This window comes from Mauremys mutica, chromosome 2 (genome assembly GCF_020497125.1).
Source record: "Mauremys mutica isolate MM-2020 ecotype Southern chromosome 2, ASM2049712v1, whole genome shotgun sequence".
NCBI lineage: Eukaryota > Metazoa > Chordata > Testudines > Geoemydidae > Mauremys > Mauremys mutica.
In genome coordinates, this window is record NC_059073.1 from 106351097 (window position 1) to 106370494 (window position 19398).

Below are 19398 nucleotides of genomic sequence, written 5' to 3' on the forward strand. Positions count from 1 at the left end.
GACAGGAAGTGAGAAAAATCTATGCAAATAAACCTGCAGGGGGAATATACAGTAATTATATTTCTTTTATTGCAAGTGCTTCAGGACTGGGACTGTGTCTTCACATGTGCTTTTACAGAGACTTATCCTATGAAACGTCTGTCTTCATGATTATCTCTGAGCTCTGTTCCAATATAAATATTACTAATAACAATTGTAATAGGTAGGCCAAGTATAACTAGCTACCACACTGGAATCTAGCTAGGGCATTGGTACTAACTACCCTATTCTTGCAAAAAAAGTGTCATGAGACCTTTAATAATCACCAGCAGGCAGGATCTTCCTTTTAAACTATAGGTAAAGCTGAACTGCTGTTGTTCTTAGGGTAAAGATGAGATGTAAATTGGTTAGTTAAAAAATGAATTGTCATGATACTAAAGCTTACCATAGAAATTGGCATTAAGAAAGAAACAACTTTCTCTTGGCGTGATATCAGAGCTCTTTCCTAAACATTATTAACTGCTCACATATAAAAATATCAAGACTAAATAAATAAATACAAGACTTTTAGAAAGGCAGCACAAAGGTTTAAGATAGACCAGTACATTCCAACTTAATGACCCAATACTTCAGAAGCTTCCGTATTTGAGAAAGTGTATTCATAGGAAGAGGCCCCGTATTCATAGGAGTAGGCTTATTGAACACAGTGGGACTAATTGCATGAGTAGATATATTCAAATGCATAAGTGTTTGAGAGCTCAGGCCCTAAATCTGTCCAGCTGGCCTACTTCTCAGTTGCACTTTTCCGATGTTTAAGGCAAGCATGGATGTGAGAGTGGGGAAGGGAAGGGAAGGGAAGGTGGCTTATAAAAATGAATAAAAGGCACCTTAGCATTCCCACATTCTGGGCTGTCCAGGGGCAAGACTGGTGCCTGGTATAAACTTAGGCTTTACATCCCATGGTCTCCTAGCAGAGGACAGTCATGGTGAAATACATTCCAGCCATGACCCCCAGGCCAGGGGCTGGGAGCAGGGCTAATGCAGAGTCTTCACACCAGTTTTTCAGTGGTTAGGAAGACATTTTGCACTGGGAATATTCTCAGGGGTTGTTTCCACCCACTTTAGGGACTCATTACACTACCAGAGTGATAAAGAAGGGCTTAAGAGGGCCTGATTCTCAGTCACCCTGTCTTTGTACTTAGGCATTAGAACACACATAAGGCTTGATTCTTCAATAGACCATTTTTACACTGTTGTAGCACCATTGACTTCAATGGATTACTCTTGATTTACAATGATCTCCAGGGAGTGAGATCAGAATTAGGCCTCATGTAAGATCATTCACAGTGCTGAGACCCTTAAATATTACAGGGTCAGTTAAAGGGTAAAATCTGCAAAAGTTTATGAGCATAAGCTCCTTTTTGAAAAGTGATGTAGGCATTTAGAAACCTGCATCCCATTACTTTCAGTAAGACTTAGGCTTTTAAATGCCTGCCACTTTTGAAAATGCAGCTTAGGCCCAGAAATCTCTTAGGAACCTGTGAACATTTTACCCAAGAGCTTTTTTATTTCAACTGACAAGATAACATACTGCTTAATATATTCTTTGTCCGCTAATCTACATTTTTTTTTCTATTAAAGACAGGTCAGTCAGACTAGCTAATCTATGGTTGATTTAATCACATGCTTTATCTGGGTAGGTGAAAAAAAGTCACTATTCATCAATCTTGTAGCCTGACTTATGTTCTACTGAGTTAAGGTGATCCAGTTTTTTTTAAATTTAACTGACATGAAAAAAGCAGGCCTGTTTATGGCTTTTAGAAGGATCACAGCTGGATTTTATCATGTCACAGGAGAAAACTTTCATTCTTGAGAATGAGAATCTGGTGTGAACAAGTCCTTGGAGCTACACCAATTTACACCAGTTGAGGATCTGTCCAGGTGTTCTTTTCTCCACTACAGTGGGGGCTTCACCAGCTTGTATAGTTGAGCTCTCCCAAATTGATAGGGATCTTTTCAGCACTCAGATTAATTTTTTAACACTAAAATATTTGCTCCATGATTTTTTTCCTTTAACCATATTATGCTGCAGGAAATTAAGTGCATGATGAAGATAACCTAAAATAGGAAATAGCTCTGACAGCCACAGCCCATGAAACTGTTAAATTCATCACTCTGCTTCCTTTATCAGGAAAACTATCATTAATTGTCAATTTATTATCAGTCAGGATTCATAGTGGAATTTTGATGATTGATAGGAAGCTAACAGCAAACCAGATTTTTATGACCAGGGTTACATTAGAATCAGTAACTTTCCTTTGTATTTTAGAATTTTAAGTGCTAATTTAAAGATTTTAAACAAAGAAAAAAAAATCAGGGGAGATCAGGTTATTTTCCAGTCAGTTTCCTTTTGCACTTGAGGACTCTAAGGTTTGTGCTGGTAGTTGGATTAGTGCTTTTTTTTATTTAGTGATAAAATGTCTTAATCCAAAAGAGGCCATGTCCTCAGAAAAAGAGAGAAAAGATACATCAAATATGAATATACCTAAACCCAGAAACATCTGTTTAAATGTGTGCTGATCATCAGCAGGAGATATGCAGGTGTTTTGCTCTGGTCTTTGTTATTTATTGTTGCAGTAAAATAGAGTTTCTCCAGAAAGTTTTCCAGGAATCTTTCAGGCAGAAGTATATCCAGAATGCAATATGTACACAACGATGGTCTTACACACTTGCCAGCTGCCTTTCAATAACTAAGGGCCAGGTTCTGCTTGTGTGAAAGCACAGGGCTGGGGAAGGGCATAAGAGACCCTATCATCCTTCATCTCCTTCCCCCTTTTTGTTGCCTGCATAAGAATCGGACAGAATTGCAGTTCCTGTGCTTTGCCTTTAATGCTTCAGCAGTACACAGCACACCAAAGTGTGGTAGGCAGGCCATGGTCCTGCTGCTCTATTGCATCATTTGAGGTGCTGGCAGGCCATGTTGGGAGTAGTAAGCCAGCATCCCATAAAGAGGTGTAGTAGCAGCATGTTCTCCTTCCACACTGAGGAGTTCCAGTAGGCACTCTGCCATGCTACCACCCAGAGCTCTGCCAACCCTTACTGTGGGCTCTGCCTGAAGGTACTATTGAGCCCAAAGGACTTCATCTTGCCCTTGTTGTATTCAGTTGCAAACCTCCCATGGGCTTCAGTGATGCAGGATCCAACCATAAGTATTAGCAGAGAAATAACTTCAGTACCTACAGTTTTCAAGATATATCCTAAAGTAAGTATAAAAAAAGTACAAGAGAATCTTAGATACCTAGATAACCATGTTTGTGCAGCACCTAGCACCGTGGAGCCCTGGCCCATGAGTGGGGCTTCTAGGTGCTACTGCAATACAAATACATTTCTCGCTGAATTATCTTAAGGAAAACTGGAAAATTAAGAGCAACTGTAATACTGTAGGTATGTAGTATGTGTATGTATATATAGTATAAATTACACACACACACACACACACAAAAGATGTTTAAAGAACATTATTAAGGTTGCAAAGTCAAGCATGCAAGTTAGGATATGCCAGACTTAATGTTTCCTGTGCAAATATTGAAAAAACAGAAACGCCCACCATGTGGCATCATATTGGCATCTACATCGTATTGGCATCAACAGGCGGGTTGGAACCTTTAGATACACTACACTGATTTCTGCCACTTGGGCTAATAAAGTAACTGATAGTAGTAGATTGTCATCCTCTGTGGACCAGCACTAGCAGGAGATGGGACACACACTTTGCCAGATAATTTAACAGATATTTGCTGATAGCAGGGGACTGGTGAGACTCTGGAATCTTGGGCTTCATTTCAGGCTCTGCAGGGTGTGTGCCCTTGTGTGTGTAGGCGTGGCTTGACTTGAGTAATTAGACATGGGTGAGGCCTCATTTCTTGGGAGACAGGATTACGGAGGTAGATGGATCAGCACAGACTCTTCTGCCCATTTCCCACAAGCTTGTCTCCTTCTGCCTTAAATCTGTCTGAGTCCTGTCTCTTCTCTTCCCTCTTCCCCCAGCTCCTTATCCCAGTCCCATTTTCTTTGCCTAATCCCAGTCTCCATTCCTCAGGCTTCTCCTGTAAGTCCCAGTCTCCTTGCCCAGCCAGTCCTAATCTCCCCTCCAGGGATCTCAGTCTGACCCCATCAGTATCCTCCCCTGCTCCTTATCCCAGTCTTCTCCCACCCATGCCAGTGCCAGTCTCACCACTCCTTGTCTCAGTCTACTCCTTTCCCTTCCCCCAGTCTGTCTGTTGTCTGCTTTGCATTTGATTCAGGCAGCTTCCTCTTCCCCGTGCTGGAACCCAGGCAGTGTGGAGGGTCATTGAGAGGACAGAAGAGACGGGCTCCCTGCTCCCAGTTCCTGTACCCCTCCCCTCTTGGGTCTGTAGCCACCTTTGACCTTGTAGACCAGTGCTGGACCACGTTTAGCCATGGTGCATGTACAGTCCAGACGCAGGTGGGAGCTATGAGGGTATGGAGTATGCTCAGGGGATGGCATATGCATTCTGGTCAGCACTGGGAGTGTGAGAGTATGTCTATACAGCAAAGAAAAATCTGAAGCTGGCCCATACCATCTGACATGGGCTTGCGGGGCTTAGGCTGGGGCTGTTTTATTGCTGTGTAGACATCTGGGCTTGGGCTGGAGCCTGGGCTCTAGGAACCTGTCGGGTGGGAAGGTCTATAAGACTATAACAGGGTTAAAAAAAAACTAGATAAATTCATGGAGGATAGGTCCATCAATGGCTATTAGCCAGGATGGGCAGGGATGGTGTCCCTAGCCTTTGTTTGCCAGAAGCTGGGAATGGGTGACAGGGAATGGATCACTTCATGATTACCAGTTCTGTCCATTTCCTCTGGGGCACCTGGCATTGGCCACTGTCTGAAGACAGGATACTGGGCTAGATGGATCTTTGGTCTGACCCAGTATGGCCATTCTTATGTTGAGCATGCTCAGTGACAATGGAATCTTTGGAGATTTTAGCTATTAAGCTAATAAGTCTCTTCTGAAGTGTGATTTTTTTGAAAGTTTATAACTTGGCCATTCCTGCTCCAAAGCATGGTGATGTTAGAGCTGTTCAAAGTAAAGGTCACCAAAAATGTGTAACATGTGCAAACCAGCATTTTTTCCCATAGCTTAATTCTCAGAAATGGCTGAATCATTTTGATGATGACATTTTCCAAAAAACTCAGTTTGAGGAGACACCCAGCCTGGAAAATTTCAGCCTAAATGGTTAACATTTGGCAAAGTTAAAACCAACTGAAAATAAGGTCTTATAGTGGGAAGTATTGGGCAATGCAGTGCTAGCAGCCCTGCCTATAATTACATACATATGCTCCCAGTTACAAATTAAATGTGCTGGTAAAAAGGTACTGAATAAAAATTAAAAAACAATTAGCTTTATTGGCATATCTAGACTAAGGCCCCAATCCCGGAAAGACTTGTCACTGGGCTTAACTTTACATGATGAGTCAATGGGACTATTTGTAGTGGCTAAAGTAAGCAAGTGTATGTCTGTAAAGTGTCAGGGCCTAAATAACAGACAAAAGGAGGAGGATATCGGGCTTCTGTCTGTCAAGAGGTTTTAGTGGTGACACAAGCAATAAGAGTCTTGACTGGTTTGTGGAGCCAGCAGAACTCTGAGATATAATTTTCTGCCTCAGATTGAAAAGGTGCTTGCTTGTACACTACGTGCATCCAATAGGGAACCTCTCTTGTGCCTGTGGCCTCCTTTCAGACAACTAATTTCTATGAAAGAAGGTGATTTGAAAAGAAGGAAAATGCATTGCATGCCCCCAGCATAAAGTCCTCACAGTTTTAATTCCTTAAGTTATTGTATTGGAAAGATTTTTTAAAAAAATATTTTGTTCTCATCTTTGCTGGATGCCATGGAGCTGTGTTCATGTCAAAGGCCTCCAGCTGACTAAGCAAGCAGAAGAGCCTGACAGGAGATGCTTATAGTTAACTGGTGTAATGTCATTCCCATGTATCTCATCTCATTTATTGCTTTGCTTTTAGTATCTTGGAGTGTATGGAACACTATCTCTGTGTTATAACATTTTAAATTACGGGTACACATTTGATCATTCGTCATTGGCTTGTCTCTGCTGTATGCCCATCTCAACATGTCTTTTTGTAAAATAAGCCAACTGTAGACAGAGGGTATCTCTGGTGGATTATCTAATGCAAGTGTCAGAATGTCAAACTGTCCCATTCACAGCACTAGTTCACTCTCCTCAAATCCTGGCTGTAGCATAAGAATGGCTATACTGGGTCAGACCAAAGGTCCATTTTGCCCAGTATCCTGTCTTCCGACAATGGCATTGTAGTGGTCAGAGCAGGGGACTGGCTAATTCCAAATGACACTCCTTCATACAGAGACCAGGGAGGTAATATCTTTTACTGGACCAACTTCTGTTAGTGAGAGAGACAAGCTTTCGAGCTTACACACGGCTCTTCTTCAGGTCACTCCTTCTTATATGAACTTGGGCAAGTTAGCCTCTCTCTGTCTTGGCTTTCCCATCTGTACAATGGGAGTAAGTGCTTCTGTAAATCAAATTGAGATTCTTATCTAGGGCTTGATCCCGCTCCTGTTCCTGTTCAAGTTAATGGAAAAACTTCCACTGACTTGTATGGTGCATGATTGAGCCCAGATATGGTAATGCGCTATATAAATGCAAAGTATAATATGTAACTGTCTATTTCAAATTTGTTGTACTATTTGAATACTATTTGAATAGAAGGTATGCTTGGAGGTCATTCTGTTAAGAGACTTTACCAATTCCAGGGTTTTGAAAGATTATGCAGTAAACCTAAAACTTATTATTTCTACCAGAAGGCTGTGGCTAGCTTTAATTTTAAGACCAATAAAGTTACAGCAAGCGGGAGCCTTTCAAAGACAGTTATAACCAATGGTTTTATTTTGTGACATAAACAGAACATTTCTTTCAGTAATGCTCTCCCCTGACATTATTTTAAAGTGTGGTTCTCTGAAAGTGGCTCTGTAAAACCTGCAGCTTCTTATTGTTGTATTCAGTCATGTCTGGTTGTTTAGTGACAATAATATGTCTTTACTATTTTTACTTCTGTTATAATTGCAGAGTCAGTATAGAACTGGGAGACTGAGCTGGATTCTATTCTGGCTTGTATATCATTATCAATGTAATTCTTAATTAAATTCTGTTTGAAGATCTACATTGTTGATGAAATATCAGCCAGAAAGAACCCTGCTTAATTTTGAGAATCCAACATGAGTTTTCAGGCTTGGAAGTTGCCGTGGGGAATATTTTTTTTCTTGTAAATGAAGCAGATTTGATCTAGTCAGTGAGATACATTAAATGTAAAACTTCCACAATGCCAAGTTAATAGTCATTTTCAGACTAGAACCACTCTTTAAATTCCTTTGTATCCACCTTTGTCCTTTGATTCAACGATCAATACATTAAAGCGTTTTTAAACCATGCTTAGAAAATTTTCCATTTTGTTTACAAATCTGATAGCATCTGGCCCATCAATTATGCTTTACTCATAAATCTTCATAAAATAACCATTGCCTTTTAAATTACTTATGTCATGACATCCATATTGATGAAATTTTAAATGTAAGATGGTGAAGGATGAACTGCTAAACATGGTCTCTAAAGTAATAGAACCAGATTCTTGTGGTCTGTGATAGTCTACTTGATGTTAATATTTAATACACTTTCTCTTCCATTATAGCCCATCCCTGCCTGCCCTTGACTGGCAGTTGCCATCTCACTCAGGACCTTATGAACTTCGGATTGAAGAGCAGCCCAAATCCCATCACAGAGCTCATTATGAGACGGAGGGGAGTCGAGGGGCTGTGAAGGCATCTGCTGGGGGACATCCAGTTGTGCAGGTATTGATATTTGTAATGGAAAGGATGCTTGTTTATCCTGGCACACTGGGGCTAGCACCCCTTTCCTTTGCCAGAATAAAAAGTGCCAGGAGATCTTTAATGACCACAAGCAGCGTCATATATATACCTTTAACTCCATAGACTGTCTGTAAAAAAATAAGGCCTCTGTACACGATTGTTTTCTTCCTTTCCTTCTTACTGTTGCATCATATTGAATAAGAAGATACAAATAAATGTGTATCTTATACCTGTGCACTAATTCCCAGCTTAACAAATATTTGGTTAGAACTTAAATATTCACCGTGGCATATATCTGAGCTCCGAATCTAGTATCCTGGGCTCTACTAAACTTTTTAGTTTCTATATCGTCAGTATTTAAGTAAATAGTGTCATAAACTGAATCCTCTTTGTTTTGCTCATGTGAGTAATCTCATTCATTTTAATGGGACTTCTCTCAGTAACAAGACGAGTAAGATTAAGCCCTGATAATATTTTGCTGAGTTGCACTGAGAACTAATTCAATGAGAACTCTTTCATAGACATTTTTAAAATTAGGGTGCATTTTGCTACACAGAATGACAACAAGCAGGGTTTCTTCTAGTAAGAAATGTTTAAAGGATCAGATAAGTGACTCTCTTTCCTTCCCTCCCTCCCCCTCCTCCCCCAAACATATTTTAAAGTATAGTAGCTTCTCAGAGTTACGAACAACCTTTATTCCTGAGGTGTTCGTAACTCTGAAAAGTTCGTAACTATGAACAAAACATTATGGTTCTTTCAAAGGTTTACAACTGAACATTGACTTAATACAGCTTTGAAACTTTACTATGCAGAAGAAAAATGGTGCTTTTTACTATCTTAATTTAAATGAAACAAGCACAGAAACATTATTACCTTGTCAAATCATTTTTTTAAACTCCCCACCCTTTTTTTAGTAGTTTACGTTTAACACAGTACTGTACTGTATTTGTCCTTTTTACCCTGTCTGCTGCTGCCTGATTGCATACTTCCGGTTCCAGTGTGTGGTTGATCAGTCAGTTCATGACTCTTGTGTTCGTAACTCTGAGGTTCTACTGTATCAGGGAAGTTCTGTTTGTGTTTTGATTCTACCTGTAATGAATTCTGCTTATAAAGGCTCACACCTTATTCCCCTTACTCCACGATAGTTTCCCACTGAAATCTGCTAATGTGAGTAGGGCTGGCAGGGTTTGGCTCATTACAGAAAATGATTGCCGTGAAGCTACAAAGTTTGTTCTGGGAGTAACATCCTTTCAAAAGACCAGCTGTATTGCTGGATGGCTTCAGATCATGTAAAGTCTGTGCACACAAAGTCAGTATGTGTTTATCTGCTTTAAAATCTATTATTTACCACATTATTTGAAGGAATTATGCAAGCTCGAAATGATACTCAGTGGAGGAATGCTGTATATGTTTAGTGAGATAGCTAAGGAGAGAGTGAGTGAGAGTCTGCAAAGTCATAGTTTGTTTGTTTGTTTCTGCCAAAAATAATTGGTGACATGGCGTTATGGGAGAGACCTGCTGAAAGACGAAGAATTTTAGCTGAACATTTGTGAATGGTCTTAAAGTGAGATTTGTGGCAGCACACTTGATGACAATGAATACCTACTCTATTAGCTGCTTGATGCAGAGAAATGTAGATGGGAAGCATCAATTCACAGTGGCCAATTTGACATTTAAAAATTTCCAACTCGCATAGTGGAAACACTGAATACACTGCCAACATTTAATTGGACTACATGTGTCCAGGCACTTCCCCTATAATCTCCTGCTCCAGTATGCAGGGAATGAAGTATGCTGCCTCTGAATAGAGAGGATGGCAGAAAGGAAGGAAGGGGAAAACGAAGGGGGCAGACAAGTGGCAAAGAAAGGAAGAGGAAAGAATTTAACAAGGAGTAAGTACCCAGCTTGATCTGTTGGTTTGATAAAGATGAATCTATTTGTCAATCCTTCTGTTATAATAGGGAGATTAAGCTCTATGCCCCTCTCACCCCAACCCCCACATTTCCAAAGGGGACGGGGGCAGAGTTCAGGGAGTTAACAGGTGAGCCTGCACTCTGATCACTCTGACACCCATCAGTTTCCCCAGGGAAAGCTGATTGGGGTAATTAAAGGTAATTAGCTAATCAGACTGGTGAGCTAACAAGCCCATTAGCTCATCAGCTGAAAACTGATAGAGAGACACAGCAAGGCAGTGCCAGGGGAGAGAAAGAAACAGTCTCACAAAAGCCTTGGGGATGGGAGACCTCTGCTCCTCTCAGGTCCTGAGGTGAGGGCTGAAAGCATAGGGGATGTTGTAAATAGGCTGTTACACAGGATTGCAAGGGTATTGGGGGAGGAAACTCAAATAACTGGCAAAGTGGAGATACAGGCACTAGAAGGCAGGAGTGGACTGCCCCAGCTGCATGGACAGAGAAGAGTTTTCCCAGATTAACCCTCTCTTCATCCATCCAAACTTTTGCAGTGTCATCCACTCAGGAATATGGTGAGCCTTAGCTTGCCTGGCTTGGACCAGACTTGTATCTTTGTTTGGATTTTTTAAAAAGTAAACTATATAAACGGCGAGATAACGTAGAACGCCCGAGCATGAGAAGTGAGAGCATTGATTTCTGCAGTAAGGCCCTCTGTGGAAGGGGACTGTCTGATGAGCTGAGGACAGACCAGAGCTGCAAAGTTCAGATCTGAATCCATGCTCTACCGGAGTGCAGGGGTGTTTTGATCTGGGGTTTTGGTTCAGGCTTTTTGCTCTGATACAGTGTAGCGTTTTTGATTGTGTTATGTTACTGAAATCCATTATGAAATTCTGCTGACCTCCACTGCTTCCCCTGTATGCTCTGCTTCCTATTTTCCTGCTCTGGTAGCTGCATTTATCTGTTGCTGTTACTTTTGGAGGGTTCATTTTAAACTTTTAAAAAAAAATATATTCCCTTCCCTTTCCTTCAGCAACACAGAGGAGAAAATGCACTAGAAAAGACCCAAAGATGCTTCCCCCACACATTGGAGACATTTGCAGGGTGTGTTAGGCCACAGGGGAAGTAGAGCTAGGGAGCAACCGCTGTGTGTGGCATGTACCTCAAATACAGGAGGTTAAACTCTGTGGCAAATTGCCGTGGAGATTACTCTTCTCTAGCCAGCCAGTGTTTAATTCTTTTCCAGTCTGCATTAGCTCCCTCCCCCTAGTATTCACTCCTCCTGGAGGAGAGGAAAATGCTCAGCTGCAGTTGGGAGCCAACGGCTCTTGAGGGAAACATGCTCACTGTCAGGAGAGAGCATGGAAGGAGGGCAGGCTCCCCTCACAGAGGTGACGGGCTCTGCAGGGTGTAAGCCTAATTTTCCCATGGCTCCTCTGGCTCCTCGAGGCAGGTGAAATTCATCAATGCTACAGAGGGCTGCACCGTTTAAGCCTTACACTGGGGCAACATGATGGGAATGCAGGCAACGCTGCTGCACAATAGATGCTTACCCCCCTCCCACTGCATGCTGTGGACATGGTCACCACCATTTTTATTATCAAGCAATGGGTCAGTATGGGGAGGGGCTGCAAGAGCCATGTTCACACTGGTCCGCTATCCCCCAACACCCAATCAAGTGGTATAGAAGGGCTGTAGCTACTATTCTATGCCATAGGGTTGCAGTGCTGGGCTCTGATCCCCAGACGGGAGGGTGTTGTTGGCCTCCCAGCCCCCTTGCATCATCCACATAAAGCCTGCGTAATAGGGATTCCTGCAGGTAGGATGGATTTCCCCCACGTTGATGGCTGAACCCTCCTCCATGCATTTACAGATGATGATTTTTTTCTTTTGCATTTAAAATTGCATATAGTGATGCTCACCTACCAGCGTTCCAAATGCAGTGTTCCACTCCTGCATATTTGCTCTCTGCCTGCTTGGGTGTGGCGCTACCACGGCAGCCCGGAGCTATCATCAGTCTTGATTTCTAAATGTTGGGAGAGCAGGATGAGCTGACACACCCAGCAAGCTAATAATGCTTCAGAACACTGGCAAATCAAAGGTGCTGGTTAGTCAGTGGTGATGAGGTAATAGCTGGCAAGGGTTTTTATACTTTGGCTCATAGAAATATACTACTAGTCATAACTGCCTTCAGTGTTTAATAGGTGGTATTCTCCCCTCTGAATCAGTACTGAATCAATGCCTCAGCCAGTGATGGGGGCATATGGTGCTGCTGGAGGTGCCATATTTCAGATGGGGTTGAAAATTGAGAACCTGACCACTTGAGAAGCAAAATCCAGGCCCTGAACACTCATGGTTCTTAATGATAACTTTTGCAAAAAGTGCAACATTAAGGTATTAACCCTGGAGTTTCCTGAGAAGTAATTTCTGATAGGCATTGTAGAAAACCCTAAGACAAATTCATCAGATAGTTCTGGCCAAATTATAGCTGGGGTTATACCAACAATGAATCTGACACATTCGGAGAGTCTAAAAACGTTTCCCAGTTAGAGATATTTCTCATTCTTCATTCTAAACATGATTATCTAGTGTTGTATAAAATGGCTTCTGCATTCTACCTGGAGGTGGTTGCATTTCATCTGCAGGTCAGTAATCTAATGGATACTGCTTGTGTAGCACTTTGAGGGGAAGAAAGCTATTTGTAAGGTATATAGTCATGGAGAGAAAAGGCCCTAGATTATAAATGTAAGGTATTTGCAAGATACCCGGTATATAGTTATTCTAATTAATAACTCCTCTTTAGTGAAAGAAAAGTATTTTGGCTGCTTCTGATGGCATTTTTACAACCAGGGTGCGGTGTATCTATGAGAGATAAAATCCAAATACTCAAGAATGCTTAATTAAAACATTTAGCTACTCCCATAATGGACTGGACTGAGCAGTAAAAGAAAATATTCAAACAAAATGCAATAGGTTAAGATCTGCTTTCAAAATCTTATTTATTACCTTAATGCTTATATGTAAAGAATGTAAGGAATTTTCTGCAATATCAGCAGCAATTTGAGGTAGGTGTATGGCCAGGGAAGAAAAGTAGTTTCAGTTTGTTTTTTAAGATAGGGAAACTTGGTGTTAGAATTTGTATATCACTTGAAAACACATTAATATTGGAAACATATTTTTCTCTATTCCACTCCCCAGGCAACCCCACTGAAATTGCTGTGGTTACACAGGGTGTGTGTCAAGGCAGAATTTGACCTAATCCTGTGAGTAGCTGAGTGCGCTCAACTCCCTCATTTTATAGCCATAAAATGTCCTTGTCTACTATTTTATGCCACTAACCAAAATGATTTCCATTCAAATGGACTTTCCACACACAAGCTGAATAGTACTGCTTTGTGGTGGACATTATGGATGTTAAATGGTCCCTTTTACATCTAATCTATGCACTTTGGGCCAGATTTCCAAAGGTATTTAAGCCCCTTGTGGGACTTACAAAGGTGCCTATGCAAGCGAGGCTCCTGACTCCCATCAAAATCTATTGGTGCTTAAGTACCTTTGGAAATCCCATTAGGCATCTATCTGCATCTTTAGGCACCTAAATATTTTTGAAATATAGCCATGTGACCTCCTTTAACTGGTTGCTGTCCATTTTAACACTTGTAGAGTTTTAGGCTTTTTCATCCAAAATATTCAAGGACTACATAACCAGTTAATTAAATGGCTCGAAGACTTCAGGGACCAAACTCCGACTGCAAGGCTGTCTAGCTGCCTTCAGGTCTCAAGAATTCTTATGAACTTTGTCTCACGCTTAGCCAGTAGCTAACATCATATTGCTTTAACTTTTATGAGGCAGTGCTTACTCGACCAGTCACAAATGTATTTGGATCAGGCTTTTACACCTCCATTTTTTTTTGTAGAGTGTTTTTCATACAACTGTATTTCAAATGCTTTACAGCATTAGGGAATAGAGTTGCAAAGTTAAATCAACAATATCAGAGGGAGAGAGAATGAAGAAGTATAGGCTAAGGCAAAAAAGAGATATTTTCAGATGATATTTGAAAAGAGATGAAGAGTTAATGAGCTGGTGAGTTTCACGAACGTTGTTCCAGGAAAAGGAGCTGCAAACAAAGCTCTCACACCAAAGCTCTGATTCATCCCAGCGCTTAAGCATGTGCTTAACTTTAAGCATGTGACCAGTCTAATTTGAATCAAAGTTAAATGTGTGCTTAGATACTTTTCTGGATTGGGGTGCAACCTTGATGTGCTTGTTTGAAGATACAGAAAGGACTCATTATGGATGAGTCAAAGGAATTGGAGAGATCCATGTGAGTAAGTCCATAGTGGGTCTAACTCATGACCATCTGACACTCGGTGAAGCAAACAACCATGTTAAATTGTTTTTCCTCCTTCCTCTCAAACAAGAGAAAAGGCCATTTTTCGTTACTTAGCAGTGATTCCCTTTATCCAATTTTATTGGGAAATGATGAACTACATCTATGTGCCTTTTTAAACTTCTGCTTAAAAGCAACCATCCTTTCATCCAGATAGAAATATAATCCTTTTTTATGGTAAGAATGTAAAGACGACGGCAAGCACCTGTTAGCCAGGTTGCAATTAATAGCACAAAGCTATACAACAGACCAGACAGGGAGCCTAGATTTTATAGCCCCATTTTAGACAGCCGGTACTGCTCAAGAATAAATCTAAGCTGAATGGCTTTCACACTTCTTGCATCTGCATAGTTAAAGCTCTCCTCAAACTAGCAGACAGATAATCAAAACTGAAAAGTAGAATGATCTGGCAGATGTTTTATGGCTGCTTATTGCTTCCATAAATCTAACAAATGGGGAGAACTTGTTGAAAGCTTTTCACCATTAAATAGGGGTTTGTTTTTTGGGAAGGTTGTGGCAAGAGGGGTCTCTTTGGTTACTTCACATAAAATTGCTCCCACAAGATTACTACATAAGCATAGCTACATCAGTAGCTGCTATCCTCCCCGGAAGGGCATCTCCAGAGGAAAGTAATTATCTGTATCTGTGTATCAGCCAGTCAAGATTTTCTGACAACGTGAAGTGCTACTTTATCCCCACCTTAAGAATAGGGTTTTGGGGACAGACCTCTGTAGTTTGGAACAACAGCCCATTTCAAGTGAGAACCACAATTGCCACTTGTCTGGTGATGCATTCAACTTTCTCTTAAGAATGTCTTTTGCCTATTCTCAAACTGACATGCTGCAGCACATACTCCTACTGCTAAAGAGACCCTATTGGTAGCAAAGATAATCAACTGACCATTCTGACTGGAGGGATTTAACAAACCTCTTGTCTATGAATGATTCAAATTTTATTTCCACTAGGAAAGGACAATACAGCAGGATGATGGCGTTGGGTGTGGAGGTGTTTAATGGCCACTGTTTTGGCCGACACCAGGGACTGAACCACCAGAGCTATCAGCCTGTTTCAGCTAAAGAGCCACGCTCTGTTTCTGTGCATTCCCCTGTCTGTCTATGTCCATCTGTTGTGTGGTGCTAGGACCATCTTTTTGTTCTGTGTTAGCAGCACCTAGCACATCCAAGTCCTGGTCCATGCTTGGGACTTTTATGTACCACAGTAATACAAATATTTATTAATAATAATCCTCTCTGGATTGGCCTTAGAAAGGGACATGTAACACATGCTGACCAGTGGGTTACCGGTATATTTGGTTTTTGCATAAATTAGGAATGAGTCTGTTTTGGAACAGCCTTTATCAAATACACTAGAGGACCACTCAAAGTAAGCTGAAAAGTATTTATTTTAGGGAGGAGGGAAGAAGAAAAGCTGTCAAACAGACATAGAATGTCCTCCATTGTTTCTCTAGAAATTATACTGTTCACTAGTTAATGGGGATATCTGCTCTCAACTTCCCTCCTTCTCAACCCTTCCCTGTTTTCCTTTTTGGCTGTCTTTTGAGATGAGGAATTCAACAGGGAATATCACTGAATTCTTCATGATCTGTGGATAATCTTCTACTTTCCTTTGGTGGTGATAGATGTGATGTGGACAGTGCCAACGTTGCTTTCACGCTTCTTACATACATTTTAGTGGATATTTTCCATCATGGTTGGATGTAGAAGGGAAGCAGGGAAGGAATCTATGTCTACCAATTTGCAGAACCTGGACTGTCTGCTTCTGTTGTCTGATCATTTTTGGTGCATTCTGTATACAGCCTAACCATCTAAAAACAGTGCAGATGAAATCTTTATATAACAAAGAAAGGCAAGGAAAGCAGAGCAAAAAGGTAATAGTTCTTTTTCTCCTGACGAATACTTAGTTGTGGAGGCATCTTTTCAGTTGTGGGTATTGTGTGCAGAGTGAGTGGGGTTTTTTGAGCACCATGTGATAGGATGATCTATCATTATTTTACAGTATAGTTCAAAATATCTCTGCTCTGACTGATGCTCGTAGGATACCATTAAGTAGTAGCTCTCTACTCCTGCCCTTTCCTTAACTTTCAGCCATCTGCTCATCATTATAGGACACTTCTTGACTTATGGCCTGTGTCTGTGGACAGATATTCTTCTGTTGCCTGTAAGATGATGTGCTCTTTGCTCGCAAGCACTGAGTTCACAGCAAAGCTTATCTTAAATAGGAAAAAATCTCTCTGCCCACCCCACAACACCAAAGAAAGGGTAGTTCTGGTTGACCGAGTTGTGTCTGGGTTGTTATGATGGCAGAAAATGAGACATACAAGAAATAAAGTCTGACTGAAATGGACCAACTGACTCTTTACAGCTCCATGCTAGGGAAATGGCTACCTGAGTTGCAATAGATTAGCAAGGTCTTTGTAGTGCTTCTGGTCAGACTGTACTGCAGATACTCTTACAGAGTTCATTGTTCCTAATTCAGTTTTATAAATTCAGTCTTGACTGAGAGCTGTCAGACACAGCCCACAAGCATGGTATTTTTTTCTCTCTTTTTTTCTTTTAAAACCTGTATTAAAAAGAAATAGTTCATCTTAAATTAAACAAGAGGGAAGTCAACAGAGATGACAACGAGTCAGGTCTCTGAGGATTTATTTGCACTCGTAGGAGTCCAGAATAGCTATAATTTAAAAATAAAAATTGACAAGCAGTTAATTGCGTAGCCTAATAGATTTCTGTCTTTTGAGAAAATTATTCGGATGTCTGAGATATTAATGTTGAAAAGTGGTCCCTGCATGTACACAGTATTTACTCTGCAGCATTTTCAATAAATCTATTCTATTAGGCACCCTACAGTTGAAAACGCCTGGTTAGAAATGTTTATGATCAGACTTGCTAATTTAGAAGGCTCCAGTTCTGCAAGCTTCACACAGCTTGAATACACTTACTGTTAGTCAGCCTCAGTAAGCATTGGAGAATTGGCCTCAAATGTTTGTGGCCAGATTCTACAAAAGAAACAAGCCATAATTCTGCACCATAGGACTGAAGGCTGGGAGATCCTAGAAAATCCAATCTGGACAGCTTTTACTGCCTTTAATTTCCTAGCACAGAGCCCTAGAATGAGTCTTTACTGATCCAGTTCTTAATGCACCTGTTATCCTCTAGTGAGAGGAAAAAAACAAATGAGAAGTACCTGAACACTCAGTAATATCAGTGTATAAATGCCTCAATACATGGGTACTGGACACACCAGGATGTCTCTCGAAGTAACAAATAAATGATTTGGACCAGATAGTGCATGACTTCTGGACAGAGAAGGGTAGGGCACAAGGAACCTTACTCCCCCATTTTTGCAGTCAGGGTGAAAGGAATCCCTGACAGTACTGCACCAGCATACTGTCCAGGTAGCCATGGGAGTTGATGGTCCTGAGTGGAAGAAGAGAGGTAAGGGGCGTCTGCATGGAAGTGCCTGTGGACCTCCTTGGATCAGTGTTGATCTCTGGAGATCTTCTGATCAAGAGAGTGGGAATCCAGGCTTCTGCATTCCATTTCCCCTGATAGAATGCCTAGGATGCTCTGTATGTTGAAATTTAGGCTCGGTTTACACTACCAATTTATATCAGTATAACTACATCACTCTGGGGTGTGGAAAATCCACCCCCCCTGAGTGACATGGTTATATCAAGCTAACCTCTGGTATAGACAAGCTATGCTGCTGGGAGGGCTTCTCTGGTTGACATAGCTATCACCCTTCAGGGAAGAGGAGTACCTACCCTGGCAGGAGAAGTTCTCCCATTGGCATAGGTAGTGTCTTCACTAAGTGCTACAATGGCACAGCTGCCCCACTGAAGCTCTGTAAGTGTAAACAAACCCTTCCGTGGTTTCCTATGCAGATTATTCCCACATAGAGAACAGAGCCCTTCAGCCTCAGTCCAGCAAAGCACCTAAGTATGTGCTTACCTTTAAGTACAAAGGTAGCCTCACTGAAGTTAATAGGTCTAGTCACATGCTTAAAGTTAAGCATATGCTTAAGTGATTACTGGATCTAGGCTTTAGTTATTTTAATGTTTAGGTAGTGAATTGGACTTCTGTCTCAATGGAGGATTGGGCTCAGTGACATTAAAATGGAAGTACATTTTCAGTCCTGTTTATTAGATGAGTGAGCCAAGGCTTTGTGAATACAGGCCAACTATTTATGACTTATTTGCTTGCAGTATTAATTTCAGTTTAGAAATCATGCACCAAAGTTACAAATTAATAAATCTGCTCCAGACCTGTCAGATTATTGCATGTTGACCAGCACCCATAAGCTGAAATGAAACAGTTAAAATTAAAAAGCTCGACCAAAAGCCAGATGCTTCTTTATGAACCTTACTAACCTACCTGCAAAATACCAGCTAACCTGCATGAGGCAAGTGATTAATTTTTTACAAGTCTGCTTTGGTAACTAGACATCTGTCCTCTATTCTTAAAGTAATATCTCAGGGCAAATGATTTTTTTCCTCCTCCCTACTACAAATTACATAAAACATAATTTTCCTGGGCTATATAGTGTGTAATACAGTGTGTATTGTATAGAAATATATAATAGGACCCAGTTTTGATCTCACACCAGTTTTATACCAGTGTAACTTCATTGAAGTTATTCCTGATTTATAACTTTTTTTTTATTTTTGAGACATTATAAGAATAGAATCAAACCCATAGGTATATTGTAATCTGTAAATATATTAATACAATGTCTATGTATGTGATTATAATATATATTTTCCTTTTGTAATCAGTCTTTTTGTTCCAATGAACAAAAAATGGAATAGGTGGAAAATATAGTGACATGTTACTCACACTCTGTAGGTTGCAGCTTTCACTCTGAGCATGGGTTTATCATTTCTCTTCTCGTGAAGCATAGCTTAAGAGATCTTCTTTGTTATGAGCCATGGAAGAGAGAAAATCCACTACAACATCTGTTATATAAATAAACAGCAGTAAAACATGTAGCATACAGTCCATGCAATGAAATCAAATAAACCTACTCCACCATGCATGTGTTTGAAAAAATAATTCAGCAAGAATTCATCTTTTCACTGTAACAATTGGAATGAGATAGTGATCAACTGACTTGCATGTGGTTAAAAAATGCAGGTTGCAGAGAGATCTGTAATATGATTTTTAATATAGGTTTAAT

At 40.7% G+C, this 19398-nt stretch overlaps 1 protein-coding gene across 4 annotated transcripts in view; it reads left to right on the plus strand.

Moving 5' to 3' along the window:
* NFATC1 (nuclear factor of activated T cells 1) overlaps positions 1-19398 on the plus strand; it is a 154546-nt gene that overhangs the window by 18189 nt on the left and 116959 nt on the right. For 3 of the 4 annotated variants that reach the window (XM_045007804.1, XM_045007806.1, XM_045007805.1), the window contains exon 3: positions 7727-7886. In XM_045007804.1, coding sequence (XP_044863739.1) covers positions 7727-7886 — 160 coding nt within the window. Of the gene's footprint in view, positions 1-7726; positions 7887-10214; positions 10387-19398 lie in introns of those variants that run through there. The other variant, XM_045007807.1, reaches the window with a different exon arrangement.